At 40.4% G+C, this 19,433-nt stretch overlaps 1 protein-coding gene across 1 annotated transcript in view; it reads left to right on the top strand.

The window, feature by feature from the left end:
• The window catches only part of SYTL4 (synaptotagmin-like 4), a 53,112-nt gene extending 34,332 nt beyond the window's left edge, over positions 1 to 18,780 (top strand). The window contains exons 5-16 of the mRNA XM_006869093.1: positions 6,070 to 6,171; positions 6,637 to 6,712; positions 7,213 to 7,303; positions 7,423 to 7,526; positions 8,252 to 8,347; positions 9,549 to 9,727; positions 10,159 to 10,261; positions 11,333 to 11,494; positions 13,851 to 13,959; positions 15,794 to 15,893; positions 16,633 to 16,841; positions 18,521 to 18,780. Coding sequence (XP_006869155.1) covers positions 6,070 to 6,171; positions 6,637 to 6,712; positions 7,213 to 7,303; positions 7,423 to 7,526; positions 8,252 to 8,347; positions 9,549 to 9,727; positions 10,159 to 10,261; positions 11,333 to 11,494; positions 13,851 to 13,959; positions 15,794 to 15,893; positions 16,633 to 16,841; positions 18,521 to 18,669 — 1,480 coding nt within the window. The 3' untranslated portion in view covers positions 18,670 to 18,780. The remainder of the gene's footprint in view (positions 1 to 6,069; positions 6,172 to 6,636; positions 6,713 to 7,212; positions 7,304 to 7,422; positions 7,527 to 8,251; positions 8,348 to 9,548; positions 9,728 to 10,158; positions 10,262 to 11,332; positions 11,495 to 13,850; positions 13,960 to 15,793; positions 15,894 to 16,632; positions 16,842 to 18,520) is intronic.
• Positions 18,781 to 19,433: the final 653 nt, after the last annotated feature.

Below are 19,433 nucleotides of genomic sequence, written 5' to 3'. Positions count from 1 at the left end.
GGAACAAATCCTTACAGCAAGAATCATTCCCCCCACACACACACACAGTGGACAGAGATGGGCAACTTGGACATTGGATACTCAAATGGGGAGGGGGGGACTACAAAGGCAAGAAGTGACTGGCTTACAAGCTTTCAAAAGGGAACCTAGTGTTAGGGAGCATGGAGGAAGGCAGAATCTCTAGTGGGTACTATTCAATCTGTCTGGGCGGGGCGGATGAAAGGAAATACAGATGGGTAACTCGTGATACTGTAGTGAAGAATGCTTATCAGGATGGATTATGAGGGTTGGAAATGCAAAGGTAGACGTTTTGTAACAAGGAAGGGAGTGATTAATTCTACAGGCTAGGAGTGGAGGTATCTGGGACCATCAATGGAGAAATGCTGAGAGTGGGACCCTACCCAGAGAAACAGAGATGCCTGAGATGGAGACAGAGACGATGACATGGAGTAATGAAGCGGGTGGGGACTTTGGATCCAGAGAGGGAAAGGGACTGTGGGCTGAAAATGGGGGGGGAGGGGGAAGTGTAGGGGGCGGGCTTCTAGAATATACCCTTTGGTTGGTTGATGATGCATGGAGGGGATTGGAACCATGGCAATGAGATGATATACGATGGAATGAATGTAAAACTAAAGTTCTCTCATGTAAACTACCATATAATTCACAATAAAACATAAAAAAAAAAAACAGTTGGATTCTTCTACACTAATAAAGACAGCTCTGAAATGAAAATCAGGAAGACAGTCACCCAATAGATGAAATATTTAGAAATAAATCTAACCAGAGACACAAAAGAAAACTATAAAACACTACTACAAGAAAATAAAACAGACTTACAAAAATGGAAGACTATACCAGGTCCTTGAGTAAGAATACTTAACATTGTGAAAATGTCAGCAACTACCCAAAGCAGTCTATAGATATAATGAAATCCCAGTGTCATTCTTTAAAGAGATGAAGAAACTAAGCATTAACTTTGTATGGAAAGAAAAGAGATCTCGGATAAGCAAAGCATTACTTAAGAAGAAGAACATAGTTGTATGCCTCGCACTTCCTGATCTCAAAATCTACTATACAGCCACAGTGGTCACAACAGCCTGGTACTGCTACAACGAAAGATACATAGATCAGAGGAACAGAATTGAGAAGCCAGTAGTGAATCCATATACATACAGTCAGCTGATCTTTGACAAGGGACCAAAACACATTTAATAGGGAAGAGATGGTCTCTTCAACAAATGATGCTGGCAAAACTGGAAATCCATTTGCAGAAAAATGAAACAAGACACGTATCTCACACCATATAAAAAAAACAAATCCAACGTGGATTAAAGACGGAAATGGAAAACTTAAAACTATAGAGATCATCAATGAAAAATAGGGACAAACTTAGTGGCTCTAATACATGGTATAAATACACTGTCAAACATAACTAAAAAAACACAAAGAGTAGAAGACAAAATAGATGACTGTCAATGTTGGGTGCCATCGAGTCAATTCCAACTCATAATACATATTATGTTGTATTAACAGAAGGAAACAATACCCACTCCTGCACCATCCACACAATCACTGTTAAGCTTGAGCTCATTGCTGTAGCCACTGTGCCAATCCATATTGTTGGGGATCTTCCTCTTTTTCGCTGACCCTCTACTTTGCCAATCAGTCCTTCTCCAGGGATTGATCACTCCTGATAGCTGTCCAAAGAACAAGAGACAAAGCTCTATTCCATTCACATCATCACAGTCAACTCTACTTTGAGGAGGCAGCTCTTCCCTACTTGTATTTTGAGTGCCTTCCAATCTGAGGGGCTCATCTTCCAGCACTATATCTGTTGTTATTGTTAAGTGCCATTGAGTTGGTTCCAATTTATAGCAACCATGCTTAGGGTTTCTGAGGAATGGCTGATGAGTTTGAACCGCTGACCTGGTAATCTGGTGCTTATCCTACAGTGCCACACCAGGACTCCTATATCTGACGGTATTCTGGTGCTATTTATCATCTTCCAGTATTCAATCTTCTGTTGCTTTCTGGCAGTGTTCTACTTCTATTCATAGATAGGGGCCTCCTAAAAATTAGACACTAATGTGCATCAAAAGATTTCATCAAAAGAGTAAAACAAGAGCACACAGACTATGAAAATTTTTTTTTGCAATGACAAAACAGATATGGGACTAAACTCTAATGTTTATATAAAGCTACAACACTTCTACTAGAAAAAGACAATCCAATTAAAAAATGGGTGGAGGACATGAACAGACACGTCACCAAAGAAGACATTCAGGTGGTCAACAAACATATGAAACAATGTGATCGTTAATCATTGATGGCGATGGTGATGGTGGTATGCTGTGGAGTCGGTTCCGACTCATAGCGACCCTGTACAGGGTTTCCGAGGCTGTAAATCTTTAAGGAGAACAGAAAGCCTCATTTTTCTCCTGCGGAACAGCTGGTAATTTTGAGAGATGCAAATCAAAACAACAAGATTTCATCCCACTCAAGCATTAATAGCAAAATTTTTTTAAAAACACAGAAAACAAGAAATCCTGGCAAGTTTGTGGAGAGACTGGGACCCTCCTATATTCCTGGTGGAACAGTAAAATGATGCAGACACTGTAGAAAATGGTATGGCACTTTTTCAAAAAAGTTGGAAATAGAAATACTGTATGACCCATCAATCCCCTCTACTTGATATCTATCCACAAGAAATAAGAGCCAACAAGACTGGTCTCAGGGGACAGAAGCAAATAAAGAAAAAAAGAAAACAGGGAAAGAAAACAAAAACAAGGGAGGAGAAAGAAATGGAAGGGGGAGGGGAGGAAAAAGGAGAAAACCGGAGGAGGCAGGGCACCTGGGAGATGTTCCTATCGGCTGAGGAGGCTGCAGTGACAGGGTATCCAGTACAGGTTATTGTGCTCTGGTGACCACTAAGGTCACAGGGGAGTGGGTACCCGGTCCTGGACAGAGTCCCTGTTGCCTAGAAGGTGACTGGGGGCAGGGTACCTGATCTTGTAAGGACTATCTACTGGCTCAGAGAGCTTCTGAGCCAGTAGATAGTCTCCTACAGACTAAAAGGACAGCTAGTCCTCAAAGAAGCTTATGCAACTCAGGGGTGACTGGGAATAGGGGCCCACCTGGCACTGTAAGTTTTGCTGGCCCAAAGAAGTGAACCTCTGATGGGGATGTGGGGAGGATAGGGAAGTGGCTACACTTCTGGTCACAGATCAAGGGGTGATTACACCTTTCTGGTCGCCAAACACTGGTGTGGGCACTTGCATGGAACATATTATCAGGCCGCTGTCCCTATCAAAATGCCACTTGCAAAAGTTCAAAATAACTATGCAGTGTCAGACCAGCTGACAATTCATCATTCCGTTTGTCTCCTTGTTCATTTTTGTTTAGCTTTTTCTTCCAGTTGGTATTTGGTTCACTTCTCTATCCTTTCCTCCGAAGCTCGTGGTACCAGGATTATCAGTATCATGTCTTTGTTTTAGAGGGTCTGGGTAACCTGTTTACTTACTCCACCATATTCAGAATTGTCTACATGAACCATGGCTTCATCTATCCCAAGACCAGAGCTAGATGGTGCCTAGTTAATGCTACTGACTATTCTGATCAGGACCACAATAGATGGATCCTGGTAGAAAGGCAGAACAATGTGGAACAGAACTTCTAATTCTTAAAAAATCCTGAATTACTGGACTGGTTGAAACTAAAGGAATTCCCAAGACTATTGCCAAAAGGTACTCTTTAAACATTGAACCACAACCTTGAGGTCACCTTTTAACTGTATAACACATTGGCTTACCAGAGAAAGAATGTCACCCATGAGTACTGTGTTCTTATAAAAATCATCTATATAAAGCCAAATTGTCAACAGTTACTTTATTTTTAAATATTTATTCTACAAATATTTACTGAACATCTACATTGAACCTAGTTGCCATGCAGATATTTAAAAAATAATAATATTGTGTTTGGGGTGAAAGTTTATATAGCAACTAAGGTTCTCACTTGACAATTTCTACATAAATTGTTCAACAACATTAGTTCTATTTTTCACAAGGTATCATGGTCAACAATTGCTTTAGAGAAAAAAAAAAGATGAGAAGGTATGGGGTCAGGGAAACTAGATTACATAGGGGAACATGCAGAATGAGAAGGAGAATATTTATGCATTGTGAAGAATGTAGCCAATGTCACTGAACAATGTGTGTAGAAATTAGTAAAATAGAAATCTAATCTGCTTTGTAAACTTTCACCAAAAACACAGTATTACCTCAAAAACCAAAAACAACATACCGTTTAATATATACGTATGTATGTATATCTATAATAGTATATATATATATATATATATATATATATATATATATGCTGTATGTTGAGTAAATAATTCAAGAAGATGAATTATATGAAGAAAAAATGTGGCATTAGGGTTGGAGAAAGACTCATTAACAGCCTGTGATATGCAGATGTTACAATTTTGCTTGCTGAAAGTGAAGAGGACTTAAAATACTTACTGATGAAGATGAAAGACCACAGCTTTCAGTATGGGTTGTACGTCAATGTAAAGAAAACAGAACTCCTCACCACTGGACCAATAAATAATATCCATATAAATGGCGAAAAGATTGAAGTTGTCAAGGACTTCACTTTGACCAGATCAACCATCAACACTCATGGAAGCAGCATTCAAGAAATCAAATGATGTATTATATTAGGCAAATCTGTTGTACAAGATCTCTTTAAAGTGTTGAATAGCAAAGATGTCAGTTTGAGAACTGGTCTAAACCATGGTATTTTCAATAACTTCATATGTACGTTAAAGTTGGACAGTGAATAAGGAAGAGCATAGAAAAATTGATGCATTCAATTATGGTTTTGGAGGAGAATATTAAAAGTACCATGGACTGTCAAAAGAACAAACAAATCTGTGTTGGAAGAAGTACAGCCAGAATGCTCCTTAGAAGCCAGGATGGCCAGACTTTGTCTCTCATACTTCAGACATATTATAATGAGGGATCAATCCTTAGTAAAGTGGAGGGTCAGTGAAAAAGAGGAAGACCCCAATGAGATGGATTGGCACAGTGTCAGCAACAATGGGCTCAAGGGTAGCAATGATTGTGAGGTTGGCACAGGACTGGCAGTATTTTGTTCTGTTGTGTATAAGGTTGCTATGAGTCAGTACTGACTCGACGGCACCGAACAACAAGATATTAAGCTTCATTTAAGGCATTTGTTCAAGAATTCAGTTAACTGATATTTGATTGTTTATTTTATGTGAGTTTCTCTGCTAGGCACTGGGAGCATAGCAGTGAACAAGATACATGGTCCCTGTTTCGTGGAATGTACTCTAATTGAGGAGAAGGCCATTAAATAAGACTCATATATGAAGACAGCAACTAGGAAATACAGGTGCTTTGGGAGTACATAGGAAAGTTACTAAACCAGACCTAAAATAGGAGTGTAGTCAAATAAATTTGGAAGATTTAACATATAAGGGGAGAGCTGAAGAAGAAGCAGATTAAATTAAATAGGTAAAGAAAAGTGGATGTTGTAAGAAGAATATACAGACAGAGAAAAATGAGAACCGGAGGATTTTGGATACTCAGGGAAACAACACCATTGTTCTGGAATGTAAAGTGAGGAGAGGTAAAAGGTGGAAGATGAGGCTGGAGAGATATGCAGGGGTCAAATCATAAGGCCTTTCTTGCCATGCTAAAGTGTTTGAACTCAATCCTAAAAGCAATGGGGAACCACTGAAGGATTTTAAAAGCACATATACTCATTTTGGATCACCTGATGTGGCACTGTGAATTAATGTGCTTAGACTGCAAGGTCGGTTTGAACTGCAAGGCCGGCATTTCAAGCTCACCAGCCACTCCTTAGAAACCCTATTACAGGGTTGCTATGAATTGGAAACAACTCAATGGCACTTAAAAACAATACTCATTTTAGAAAGGTCACTCAGGCTACAATTGCATATAGGTTGGAAGAAGGCTTGCATAGAGGCAGGAGAGCCCAACTTCCTTTAAATATTTAATTAACTCTTGACTTTTATTCTAGTGTGCCATTTGAAGTACCAAAGCTAAAAAGTGGAAAGAGCATGCGTGAGGCTGAGAGTGAGAGCTTGGATAGCTATACAGCTGACTCTGATAGCACCTCCAGGTAAGATTCCCCATACCTCCACTCAGCCCAGAGTTCCAATTTTTTTCATTACCATCAAGATCTTCTGTGCCTTTGGTATGCCTGATTTCTGTCCTCAGGAATTTGGAGATGAGGTATTTGCTCTGAACTCACCAGAAGTCTTTCAGTAGCATTTCTACTAGTTTGACTCTGAGCACAGCTGCTTGTATGTTAACTTCCACAGGCTGCTGCTGTGCTTTAAAGGGCTCTTCCTAGCCCAGCTCGATTGACTACTACTGTCCCTAAGGAATGGAGGTGTGAGTGTATGTATTTATGAAGTTATATATCGTCTGTATCCCTCAAGATAAATCAGATGTGAAGTGTACTTTCTGATTTGGTTACTACAATGACCTTAAGCCAGTAGCTCTTCTTCCATAGAAGTTTGGTTCCTGGATGGAAGGGGATGGGGATGAGGTGATAAACTATAACTTCTGTATTTACCATCAGGAGAGACTCTCTGGATAAATCTGGCCTCTTTCCAGAATGGAAGAAAATGTCTGCCCCCAAATCTCAAGTAGACATGGTAAGCTTTAGATTACTGACATATCTTTCTCTTTCTCTTTCCCATCCTTCCTGTTTTTATCAGAAATAATTTAAATTGGAAATTCATCTAAACACATTTCAGTTCAAAGTCACTTGGGAGCATGTTCTAAGATTTTAGTTGAAATGTGGGAAAATAGGTTTTATGCTTACTCCAAAACATTTCATCTTTAAGTTTGATTCATACTTATGTTACAATCTAAGTCTTATTCTTCCTTATTCTGCTCACCCACCCAACCACCCTTTCCCCTTCCCGTGTCTCTATTTTTTCCTAAGGAGTTCCTGAGTGGTGCACATGGTTAATCACAGGACAGCAAGCCAAGAGGTTTGTGGTTCAAATCTACCTAAAGGCACCTTGAAAGTCAGGGCTAATGATCTGCTTCCAAAAGGTCATAACTTTGAAAACCCTATGGAGTACTTCTATTCTACACACATGAGTTGGTATTAGTTCAACAGCAACTTACAACAATAATTCCTTCCTAGGAAACTCAGCCTGGTGGTCAAAATGTGGTATCTGTGGACGAGGGTGAAATGATATTCAAGAAGAACACCAGAAAAATCCTGAGGCCTTCAGGTAGCTGATTTCCTTTCATGGTATTTTGGGATTAAAGTTATGAATACCCTTGATGGATGAACTCTTGGTAGGAAGAAGAGTGGGTCTTTTTTGACTTGACTTTCTGGTTTTCCACTCAGAGTACACTAAATCTGTGATAGATCTTCGTCCAGAAGATGTGGGGCACACAAGTGGCTCCTTGGGAGACAGAAGTAAATCTGTCCCAGGCCTCAGTGTAGATATGGTAAGTGCCCTTATATTTCACTTGGTCACTATATGACATTTTATTTATCTAGAGTTGACTCCTGGTAGTATAGTGGGTTATGAGTTGGGCTGCTAACCACATAATCAGCAGTTCAAATCTACCAGTCGCTCTATGGGAGAAAGATGAGGTTATCTGCTCCCATAAAGATTTACAGCCTCAGAGACCCCATACAGGGTTGCTATGAGTCGGAACCGACTCTATGGCACACAACCACCACCACCAGAGTTGACTTTAGTACCCAATACTCTTCATTAAACTGTTTAATTCTTTAGGAAAAAACAACATGGCTCCTGATTCACCCAAAATTTCAAAAGCAAATCTAGTTCCTGATTTGCTTAAAGAAAAAGACTACCTTCCCCATGTCTTTGGTATTCTAGTATATGGCTGAACATGTGGTTTGGGGGCTCAAGTAAAAGTTATTCTAATTAAAATTTACAGGAATGCCTGGGTTAGGGCAGTCAAATGGGAGAGTTACAAATTCTAAAAAAAAAAAAAGCATCACATATGCTTTTGAGATTTGATATTTGAGGAAGATTGTTAGAATATAGTGTGGAATCTTGAAATGGGGAGGCATATAAAGATAAGGGTATATGTGTTCATGTACATTTGACATCTCAGAACTTGGCAACAATTATGGTTCCAACTACAGGAATCTATTCTCATTTTTCTGAACTCTGATTCTGTATTTATTGTTCCAGGAAGAGGAAGAGGAAGAAGAAGAGGAAGAAGACATTGACCACCTGGTGAAGCTACATCGTCAGAAGCTAGCCAGAAGCAGCATGCAAAGTGGCTCTTCCATGGTAAGCACTATTAGTTCTTTGATTATAGACATGCTGGGGTGCCAGGAAGGAAGAAAAGTACCTTCCTAGAGCAGAGCCAGGATCTAGAGAAATCATCTAAGTCACCCTTTCCATGTAAGTAAGATTCACTTGTTGTTTCTATTCTCAAATGAGACCACAATTGCTTAGTGCACATGTAGGTAATTCCAGAGCCTTAGACCTGGAAATTCTTAGGTAATTCAGGCTAAATGCATTCTTCATCACAGCTTGATGGATAGTACCTAGAACTTCTCCCCTTAAGAGGTACTCAGAACATGAAGTAAGCAGCATCAGATTTTTTCATTACAGCCCACTCCAAATTCTCACATTAAAGGGCAGTATATGTCCTGAGAAGGGCTCTGGCAGTGTTAACTGAAATCAGGGTATGATTAAAGATCAACAATACCAATCAGAATTATAAAGTAAAAAGAGCATTTAGGAATCAAAGTCTGGTTCTATCATTAGTATGAAGATTGATATTTGGTGAGAAACAGAGTCAGGAACAAGAATGACAAAAATTTGTTCACACTCAACACAAAGGAAGAGAACACAGGGGAGAAGAAGATACCTTTTCACATCTGAGGTTGGGCCATCGCTTCCCTCCTCCCCCCAGTTCTGGCCTAATCTCTTCTTTCTATAGGTCTTGATTAGAAGAAGGTGGATAACACAAATCTATAGATTAAAGCAACTTATTTTAATTAGTAACAACTCCCTTTTAGGCAACTATTTAGCATATAGAACATACACCAAAAATGGGCTTAGTTTCACCATACCTTTGCTCACCTTCTGTGTTAGGTGAAATGTAACAAAATAACGTAAAAAGAGGTGAGAAAGAGAAGCTAAGAGTCAAGATCGGGTGGGAAACCTTTTTTCTGCCAAGGGCCATTTGGATATTTATTACATCACTTAATATAAATTTATGTTACTAAATTTATTGAATTCTGAATCCGGCCTCAGGTTGCCTTGGCAGGGCCTGACCACGTGATTTCATGGCCTTATACGACCTGTGGACCAGATGTCCCCCACCACTTCTCTAGATGAATCACACACAGATTAATTGCCCTAAATGCTGTGAGTGTGCAACTTTGCACTTGCTGTCTCTTATATTCTGGCTGTTGGCAGTACTGGCTTGTCATAGGGGGAGTATGGTTTCCGTAGATGTCTGTGGGTACTTTATCTTCAGAGTACCATCGGCAGCATGATGAGCATCTATAGTGAAGCTGGTGATTTCGGAAACATCTTTGTGACGGGCAAGATTGCTTTTTCCTTGAAGTATGAACAGCAAACACAGACTCTGGTCATCCATGTGAAAGAGTGTTACCAGCTGGCCTATGCTGATGAAGCCAAGAAGCGCTCTAACCCGTGAGTACTTTTGAAACCTGATGGATGATCTGAGATGAGAGATCAGACTTTGGTGTCTGTCTGGAAACTCTTGAACTGAGTTTGTTCCTTTTGAGGGGGTCAGGGAATATGATTGAGAGTGGTTAGGGAAGATAAGGACTCCTAGTGTGGCACTGTAGGATCAGCACTGGACTGTGAACCACAAGGTTGGCAGTTAAAACCCACAAAGAAACCCTATACAAGGTTTGCTATGAGTCAGAACCAACTCGATGACACTTAACAACAGGGGAAATATAGAAAAGGGACCATGATTGGGGAAAAGCAAGAAGAGTATGTCTAAGAAGGCTTGAAGTGACATTTTCATTTCTCCATGGTATATACATACAGAGAGCAGGAAAGTTAAGAAAGGATTTGAGAAAAGACAGCAAATTCATGTTCTGTCTGGTTTCCAGATATGTGAAGACTTATCTTCTGCCTGACAAGTCCCGTCAAGGAAAAAGAAAAACCAGCATCAAGCGGGACACCATCAGTCCCTTGTATGATGAAATCCTCAGGGTAAGTATCTAGACTGGAGGGGTGGGAAACCTTTTTTCTGCCAAAATTTGTAACATCATTCAGGGGCCTTACAAAATATCAACTTAAAACTGAGTTGACTATATTTGGTCAAATATTTAATTAACTCACCCTGAATGTGATGGCTGCAACTGCGGTTGCCTTGGCAGGGCCAGACCAAATGGTTTCTCTACCCCTGATCTAGACCTTGAGGGTAGGAGAACTTGGTCTGTCTTATTTCCTAAGCTTTAGGTGTTCCTCTGCAACATGGCTAGTTGATATGGGTTTCAGTGTCAGTCTATGTCTAAGAATACACTGTGGGCATCTGCTTACATTCTGAATTCCTAGAGGAGCAGAAAACAAAGGTAATATGGCTTTCTTGGATTGCTGTGAAACTGGAGATTCATTTGACTATAAATCTCATTTTAAAAAGTCATTTGGGATAGGTCGTGTCCTTTGCAATTCTTTTTGGATATTCCAATGTGTCCTCACCGACTCACTCACTGTCATCGAGTCAATTCAGACTCATAGTGACCGTATAGGTCAGAGTAGAACTGCTCCATAGGGTTTCCGAGGCAAAATCTTTATGGAAGCAATCTCATCTTTCTCCTGTGGAGCTTCTAGTGGGTTTGAATTGCTGATCTTGCAGTTAACAACCCAAAGCTTAACCCACTGCACCACTAGGGCTCCTTTCAGAAAAAAAAAAATAATTTTCCAGGTCCTCACATAGAATGGCGTCCTGGTGTGGTGCTTTAGGATAAGCACTCTACTACAAGGTTGGTTTGAACCAAAAGGTTGGTAGTTCAAACTCCAGTCGCTCCTCAGAAACCCTATATAAGGTTGCTATGGGCCAGAATGAACTGGATGGCACTTAACAATAACAAATCTCAGAATATGGTAGGTTTTGGTGAAATGGGGAAGTTAAGGTTTTGAGTATGGAAACCCAAAGTGCCTAGGGATTAAAATAATTTGGTAATCGGGACTATGAATTTTGGTTATGGTTGATCAGGTTTTGGAATACTCATCTCTTCTGAAGAATTACCAGTAACTAATCAATCATCTTTTCCTTCACAGTATGAGATCCCAGAATCTCTCCTGGCCCAGAGGACCTTGCAATTCTCAGTTTGGCATCATGGTCGTTTTGGCAGAAACACATTCCTTGGAGAGGCAGAGATCCAAATGGATTCCTGGAAGCTTGATAAGAAACTGGATCATTGCCTCCCTTTACATGGAAAGGTAGTCTGTGTTAACTATTCCTTATATCTGAGGTAGAATTGTCTGCAGTGGCCTCAGCTGGTAGTTGTTGGTAACTGCTTTGAATGTAGCCTTCTGTAGCATTTTGGCGCACCCTGCTGTCATTTCTAAGTTTGACAATAATTTTTGATCCATTTGTATGCCAAGTTTGAGTAATCACTTCTGTGTAAGCCAAGCAAAGCATGAAACCATAGTTGTTCTGTGAAAAGTTTTTCCTGTGTGTGCTAAGCTTTGCCTCCTAACATTCCAGAATGTTTGTACCTCTTCTTTAAGCTAATCTGTGGGTGTATCTTCATGAGCACTTCTTTACCAAACTAAGCATCTCACTAAAAAAGTGAGAAGTAAACCCATTCATTGAGCTCCAGTTGCTGTTTTCTGTACTTTTAGTCACACAGGCCAGCGAAAATTTTACTTTGAAGGTGGAATCTCAGGTGAGAGTGTGGTAGAGTGGCATGATATTGCCTGAGAGACAACAGACATACAATAGATTCCTGTCATTCTGGTGAAGAGGAAAGTACTAAAATAGAGTTAGAACTTGGCCAGCAACTTTTTGATTACCAGAACTTTGCAGTGCAACAGCAAAGTTCTTCTTTAAGAATGTTTTTGTACACTAGCATTTTCAGTGGTAAAAGTAGCACATGGTATATGTACTAGTAACACCTTTGGCCTTTCAAAGATATGCAAGAAACTAGTTATGGTGGCAGCGTCTAAGAAGAGGGACTGAGGTAGAATGAAGATTTAGTTTTCTCTGTATGCTCTTTTGTACTGTTGTGGTTTTTAAAAATTATGATTGAAAGAATTACCTGTACATGGTTCAAAACTAAAACAATGTAGAAGAAAAATAGATTGGAACTTACATTTCTTTCATTTTCTCTTTCTCTCTGTAATTCACTTTTCCCCATTCAGTTTTCTCTGCCTAGCATTCACCTCTCTATTATTTCCTATTTACCCCATATACTAAACCATGTGCATCCAGGTATGTGGTACATTTTCCCAAACCTATGGGATTTATGCCTTTTTAGCACTGAGAAACTCTGTGGTGAGTAGCTCCAATGGGCACAGGTAAGTGAAAGGGTACTTCTAGTCTGCACCAGCTCGTGCTCTCGATACCAAAAATTAAAGAGCAGAGTCCTGCAGAGAAAACCAGTGGAGCCATTTCTGCCACCCAAAGCCAAAGATGTTAGGTTACTTGTTGCATATTCCAGGTATTTAGTTATTCATTCATGTATTAGTTCAGTACTATGTGCCAGGTAGTTTTCTAAGTGTTGGGCATACTAGGATGAACCAAAATAGGCTCAGTTCCTGTCCTTGTGGCACTTAGAGCTGAGTGGTAGAAATAAGTATTAAAGGAAAATAAAATAAAATAAATTGTAAACTTTTCAGTTGTGGGCTATGTAATTTTTTTTTTACCAGAGTTCCACCTAGCCCTCAACTCTTTGCAAGCCCTCTTTTGAATATACTTTTCATCTTTAAAAATCATTCAAGTAATACATGACATTCTCATTTTTCAGAGGACCCCAGATATGTATATAGAGTCAAAAAGTAAGAGCCCTCTTTCCTTTACCCTTTTCACTTCCTTCTCTAGAGGGAACAAGTGTTAAATTGGTCTGTATCCTTCTAGGTTTTTTCCTTTTGTGGGGGAGGAGGTACTCTATATAGTATCATATAGTATCATATAGTATGTTGTTGTTGTTAAGAGCCATGGAGTCGGTTCTGACTCAGTGACCCTGTATAGGGTTTCCGAGGCTTTTTAATCTTTGAGTGAACAGAAAGCCCCTCGCCTTTATCCCACAGAGTGGTTGGCAGGCTCGAACTACCGACCTTTAGGTTTGCAGTCCAAAAGAATGCAATGAATGTTGTTAAGTGTCATCAAGTTGGTTCCAATGCATAGCAACCCTATATAGGGTTTCCAAAAAGTGGCTGATTTAACTCTTCTTACATTGATTGACATTTCCTATATTCCTATATTGATTGGCTTTTACTAACAATGCTGGAAACAAGATTCTTCATCATGGTGTCCTTTGTGGGTTTGTGTGGCAACCTTGCTTGAAGACTTTAGAGAGTATTTGGGAGCTAATAAAACTGTAGCCCCAAAGTAGTATAAATAGTGGATATGGAAGTAGATTCTGTGGTGGTTCTTCTGCATCTCTTCCTAAAGGAACTGCCTTTGAAACCATGGCTGCCATGGTCTAAGGACTCTGGATTGTGTCCAGTGGGTTGAAGGATCCTCTTATACTTTGAGGTTGTTCTTGAGGTTAACTTTAGAATCTCTTCAAACAGAGGTTCCAACAATTCCCGAGAAGCCCAGCTTGACCTGGTGGATTTCCCTGTGTTTCAGATCAGTGCCGAGTCCCTGACTGGCTTGCCATCACACAAAGGGGAGTTGGTGGTTTCATTGAAATACATCCCAGCCTCTAAACTCCCCATTGGAGGTGACCGGAAAAAGAGTGAGTTTTCCTTGGGGTCCATATTCAGTTCTTAGTCTTCACAAAATCTAACTGATATTAGTGCTGATATTGGAGAGACTGGACTGAGATGTGCTCTGGATCTTCTAGGGAAGATGCCTTTTATTAAGCCTTTTCAGCCTTTTATCAGTGAGAATATCAAAGAATTGGCAGGATTTGTATTACTTTTTTTTTTGGACATTAAATAGATTTGGTTTGGGTCTGGGTATGACAAGTTACTCAGAAGACAGATGAGAACAGATACTTTGGGCATAAGCAGGGATGATTGAAAGGGATGGTAAATTGAGGGATGGGAAACTGAAGGCAGGAAAGAGTCCATCAACCTGCTAGGCATTATGTTAGTGGCTGTGGATGTATAGATAAATAAGACACAATATTTGCCCTTTCTGAGGAACTTAAGTTAGCAAGGAAGACACACATGTGCTAAGGGAACATGGATACAGAAGTAATGAATTCTGTCTAGTGGCATTTGAGAGAGGTTTAAGGAGGAAGTCTTATTGAAATTGCACCTTGGTTAAGATTTGACAGCAGAAATTAAGGATGGAAGGGCATTTTCAGGAGGAGGAGGGGATAGCCTGATAGAGGCTTTAGAAGGGCATGTTAAAGATGTATTCTGAATCTGGGGGGAGTGAATCCCTTCAGTGGTGCTGGAGTTATGTACTTATACTTGAGAGTGTGACTGGAATTGGAGCTGAGACTGAAACCCAATTGAAAAGCGGTTTGAATGTTAACGGTAAGGAGTTTAACTTGATCTGTTAGCAATGGAAAGCCAAAGAGTTTCTTTAAAAAATAAAACAAACCTTTAGCAAGGTCTAATGCAGAGGATTTGGGATTCTAGTGAAATACCTAGGAAGGGTGTGTAGAATGACTAGAGAAGAAAGGTAAGGTTAGAGCTATAAGGAACAGTAGCATTTAAAGAATGATGACAGGAAGAGAAGCCAGTGAGAGAGCTTCCAGAAGAAAGGGCCTGGGTGTCAACAATATTGAAATACTACAGGGAAGTCAGACTAGATGCAGACTGAGAAGGAGCAGCTCATTTTCTGTGAATTAGTGGAAGTAGACACCAGGTTACACTAGGAACCAGGCTGAGTGAATAAGGCAGAGAATAGAGGTGGTGAGTGTGGTCTTTTTTTTTTTTTTTTTTCAGGATGCTTGGTGGTGAAGGAAAAGAGAGACATGGAGAATAGCTTGAAGAGGAGATAAGGTTGAAGGGAGGCTTTCCTTTAAAGGGACTTTAAAAAAAAAAAAGAAGAAGAAGAGGTGAAATTAGCATATATTTAGACTGAGGGGAAAGAACCAGTAGAGGAAGAAATACTACAATCAGGAGTTGTGGGTTGAAATTATGGCATGGGAATGGAATCCAGAACACAAGTGGAGGCATTCCCTCTTTTAAAATAATTCAGCAAATATTGGGTGACTTTATTGCTCTAAACTTCAGTTTGCTCATCTATAGCATTGTTGTTGTTGTTAAGTGCTGTCTAGATTAGGACAATAATATTATTACCACACAAGGTTGTTTGAGAATTGCATGAAGAAATAGTACCTTCCCCCACAGGGCTGTTCTGAGAATTCAGTGCTTAGCATAGTATCTGACACAAAGCCACTGTTCAATAAGTGTTTATTGTTGTTATTAATTGGGTACCTGTTACTTACTGCTAGGCACTGTGTTAGTTATTGAGAATACAAGTGAGATATGGTTTCAGTTGTCATGGAGTTTGCTGCCTACAAGAGAAAGGAAGGGAAGTGCTATGTAGATCAAGCTCAGAATAAATCTGGAGGTGCAGGGCTCACTTGCTATGACTGACATCCCTTGCAGGTAAAGGTGGGGAAGGGGGAGAGCTCCAAGTGTGGATCAAAGAAGCCAAGAACCTCACAGCTGCCAAATCAGGAGGGACTTCAGACAGCTTTGTCAAAGGGTGAGTCCCTCGACTAACACCAAACTCATGAGTTTCAGGACAAAAGAGCTAAGAAAGGAGTAGAATTTAACCATCCTCATCCTTGTGTATCCTACCATTCCCAGAAGCCACCTTTGTTCCTGAAATTAGGTACTGGCAAAACTTCCTCCACCACCTTTGCACTGGACTAGGCTCACTTTGGACTGGACTGTCATGTTGGTTTCCACAGAGGAGGGCAGTGGACAGATTTTTCCTTTGGAATAGACTTATATTGCTAATTAATCTGGATAAAAATCTATGTCCCCTGACTGCCCAGATTTGAGAACTCAAGGCTTCATTCCCTACCATTTTAAAGCAATGCTAGCTTTCCACAAAACAGAAATCATCCCACTGATTTAAGTTCTATAGCAAATTATGTTTGGCTAAGATTACAGTTATTACTATTGGTTGTATTTAAACAGGACCTTGGCCATTAGAAATGGAACCAAATATTTAAAACCCATTTTGGCTGGAGCATAGGCAACAGCTCACTAATAAAATTATATTAATTATCTCTCCAGGTTAAAGGAATTGAATCAGGTGAATGACTTAGTGGAGGTGGCAGGAACTCTGCTTCAGCAGATTCAAAGGAGGGGTGTGTGTATTAGGATCAGAGTGTTTATTCACCTTCCTGGGCTAGGCCTGTGGTAGGGGCAAGGGGAACTAAGACAGATAATGCCAGCTTTGAGTGGCTTGTTGATTACTCCCTACCCTCTGCCAGATACCTACTTCCCATGAGGAACAAGGCCAGTAAGCGTAAAACTCCTGTGATGAAGAAGACTCTGAATCCCCACTACAACCATACATTTGTCTACAATGGTGTACGGCTAGAAGATCTACAACACTTGTGCCTGGAACTGACTGTGTGGGACCGGGAGCCCCTGTCCAGCAATGACTTCCTGGGAGGGGTCAGGCTGGGTGTTGGCACTGGTGAGAGCCTCTTCCCCATTTTGACTTAAGGCCTCTTATATATTTCACAATTACTATACCCTTTCCACCAGAAAGCCCCTCTATGACTAGAGCTGTCTTCTTTCTTTTCAGTTATCATTCAACAAATATTTATTGAGTGCCTACAATGTGCCAGACATAGGGGAGGCTGAGCTCTATACTATTATGTGTATCAATTTCATATTCTGATTGCCAAGAATTCCATCATCTTCCCGTCTCTCCCCCAATACCCCTCAAAAGCCACAACCCTATCAACGTACCTATGATTTCCATCTTCCTTACTACATAGGCCACACTCTCTCCATGTGCTCTGAATCGTATTTTCACCTTTTCAATGACCTCACTTCAGGAATTATCTCCTATCTCTCATATCTTCCTATATTCCATGTATCTCTCTATTTCCAATCTTAACAAATAATAACAAACCCTCCATTGGCCCCACATTTCCCCTCTAATGTCTTTAAAATAATTGTCATCTTTACTTTTCTAACCTCTCCTTTAGTCCTCAATCCACTGCCATCTGGCTCCTGTCCCACCATGCCATTGAGGAATAGCTCATGTCATAGCCACCAATAGACTCCATATTACCATGTCTCAAGGACACTTTTTGTGTCTTTATGATTCATCCTGGATTACCTTGCCACCTGTTTACTATGTTCCAACCACAGTGACCTTCTTTATGCTCCACAAATACACCAAACTCATTCCTACTTCAGAACCTTTGCAATTATTGTTCCCACTGTCTAGAAAGGCTTGTAGCCTTCAGTTCTTGAGTCTTGACACGGGTTAGGTCTTGACAACTTGACAAAAGATATGTTTTCACCTCAGGGTGGTCATCATGTTACTCCATCTAAGATAGACCCTGATCCAGGTATTACATGTCACCATGTTTGTTTCAAAATGACTATTGTCATTTTGTCTCTTTTTAAATGTAAAGTACATGAAGATGGGAACTGGTTCTGCTTTCTTCACCACCATATCTCCAGAGCCTAGTATAGTAACTGGCACATAGTAGGCATTCAATGTTTGCTGAATGAATGCATGCATGGATGGATATGAATGAGGCCTAATACAATTCTAACTTCTGGCCTCAGGGTCTACAACTAGATCAAAATGTGCTCGTATATTTTAAAGCATTTTTAAAGTAAACCTGGCAATGATAAAAGGACAGTAGCTCTGGCATGAGATGTCAAGCACTAGAGCTCTGTAACAGCCTCAGAATAAGAGGACTCTAGTTACAGTGTAGCGTAGTGGTTACGAATCGGACTGCAAACCGCAAGGTCAGCAGTTCGAAACTACCAGCTGTTCTGCGGGAGAAAGATGAGGCTTTCTGCTCCCGTAAAGATTTACAGCCTCGGAAACCCTGTATAGGGTCGCTATGAGTCGGAACCGACTCCACGGCACATAACAACAACAACAACAAGTTACAGTGTGCATTTTGGAGGTCTGCCTCATCAACCTGAAGTCTCTGGATAGTCTCAGGGGCACAGGAATATCTATACAGGATCAGCCGAAAATATCTCCCAGGTTGCTGTCTCCACCAGTCTTTCTTCATTGCACATTGCATATTATGAGGCTGCTACCCTTACTGTAGAACTTGTCTTTCTTGGTGGGCTGAAGGGTGGAGCCCCTGTTTAGCATCCTCTGATATTTCTCCTCAGGGATCAGTAATGGGGAAATGGTGGACTGGATGGACTCGGCTGGGGAAGAAGTGAGCCTGTGGCAGAAGATGCGACAATACCCAGGGTCTTGGGCAGAAGGGACTCTACAGCTCCGTTCCTCGATGGCCAAGCAAAAGCTGATTTTATGAATTCCTGACCTTCTCTGCAGGTCCAGCCCTGGCCAGGGAAAGTCAGAGGAGGTGAAGAAACTAAGAGCAAAGATTTCTAATTTAATGTGTGTATGTTAAGTATGTATGTGTAACATGTATTTCTACAAAACCCCTTATGCTAGCGTGCTGCAGAGTTATTCCTTTTTAAAAACAGGTTAAGGGTCACTTCAGGATTGTGTGTGTGTGTGTGTGTGTGTGTATAATCCAGTGTATTTTCAGTCTGTCCTGTCTTTATATTTATGAAGTGTAATTAACTTCTTTTTAAATCTCTTAAAACAACTTTTTATCTTTTCTCTTGTTATCCTTGCTCCTACTTTCCCAGGAAACCCTGCCTGCCTTTGGCATTAGCACTGGTCTGTTTACAGGTGTGCCTGACCTGAGGTCAAGACTCTGGGAAGCAAGGTTGAGTTGCTAGAGATAAGAGAATATGGGAGGGAGATGAGTATCTCTCCAGTTTGTTTTTAACTCATTTTTAAAAACTGATTTTCTACCTTGATACATTTCAGAAACTTGTTTTTAAGATTTTTCTTTTTAAGAAGTTACCACCTTGCTTGGGTCTGATATTGTTTCAAATGCTAAGTAAAGTCCAGCTTTTCTACACCTTTGGGGGAACCTTATAATAGATCCACCTGTAAAATAAAAACAAAACACTTTAACTCAATAATGGCCTTTTAACTGTGACTGAGGGTAAGTGCCTCACAGCATATGCTGAATTCTCTATATTTTAACTGATACAGCAGCTG

Source organism: Chrysochloris asiatica, unplaced genomic scaffold, assembly GCF_000296735.1.
Source record: "Chrysochloris asiatica unplaced genomic scaffold, ChrAsi1.0 scaffold00126, whole genome shotgun sequence".
In the NCBI taxonomy this organism is placed as follows: domain Eukaryota; kingdom Metazoa; phylum Chordata; class Mammalia; order Afrosoricida; family Chrysochloridae; genus Chrysochloris; species Chrysochloris asiatica.
This window is presented reverse-complemented; position numbering and strand designations above follow the sequence as displayed.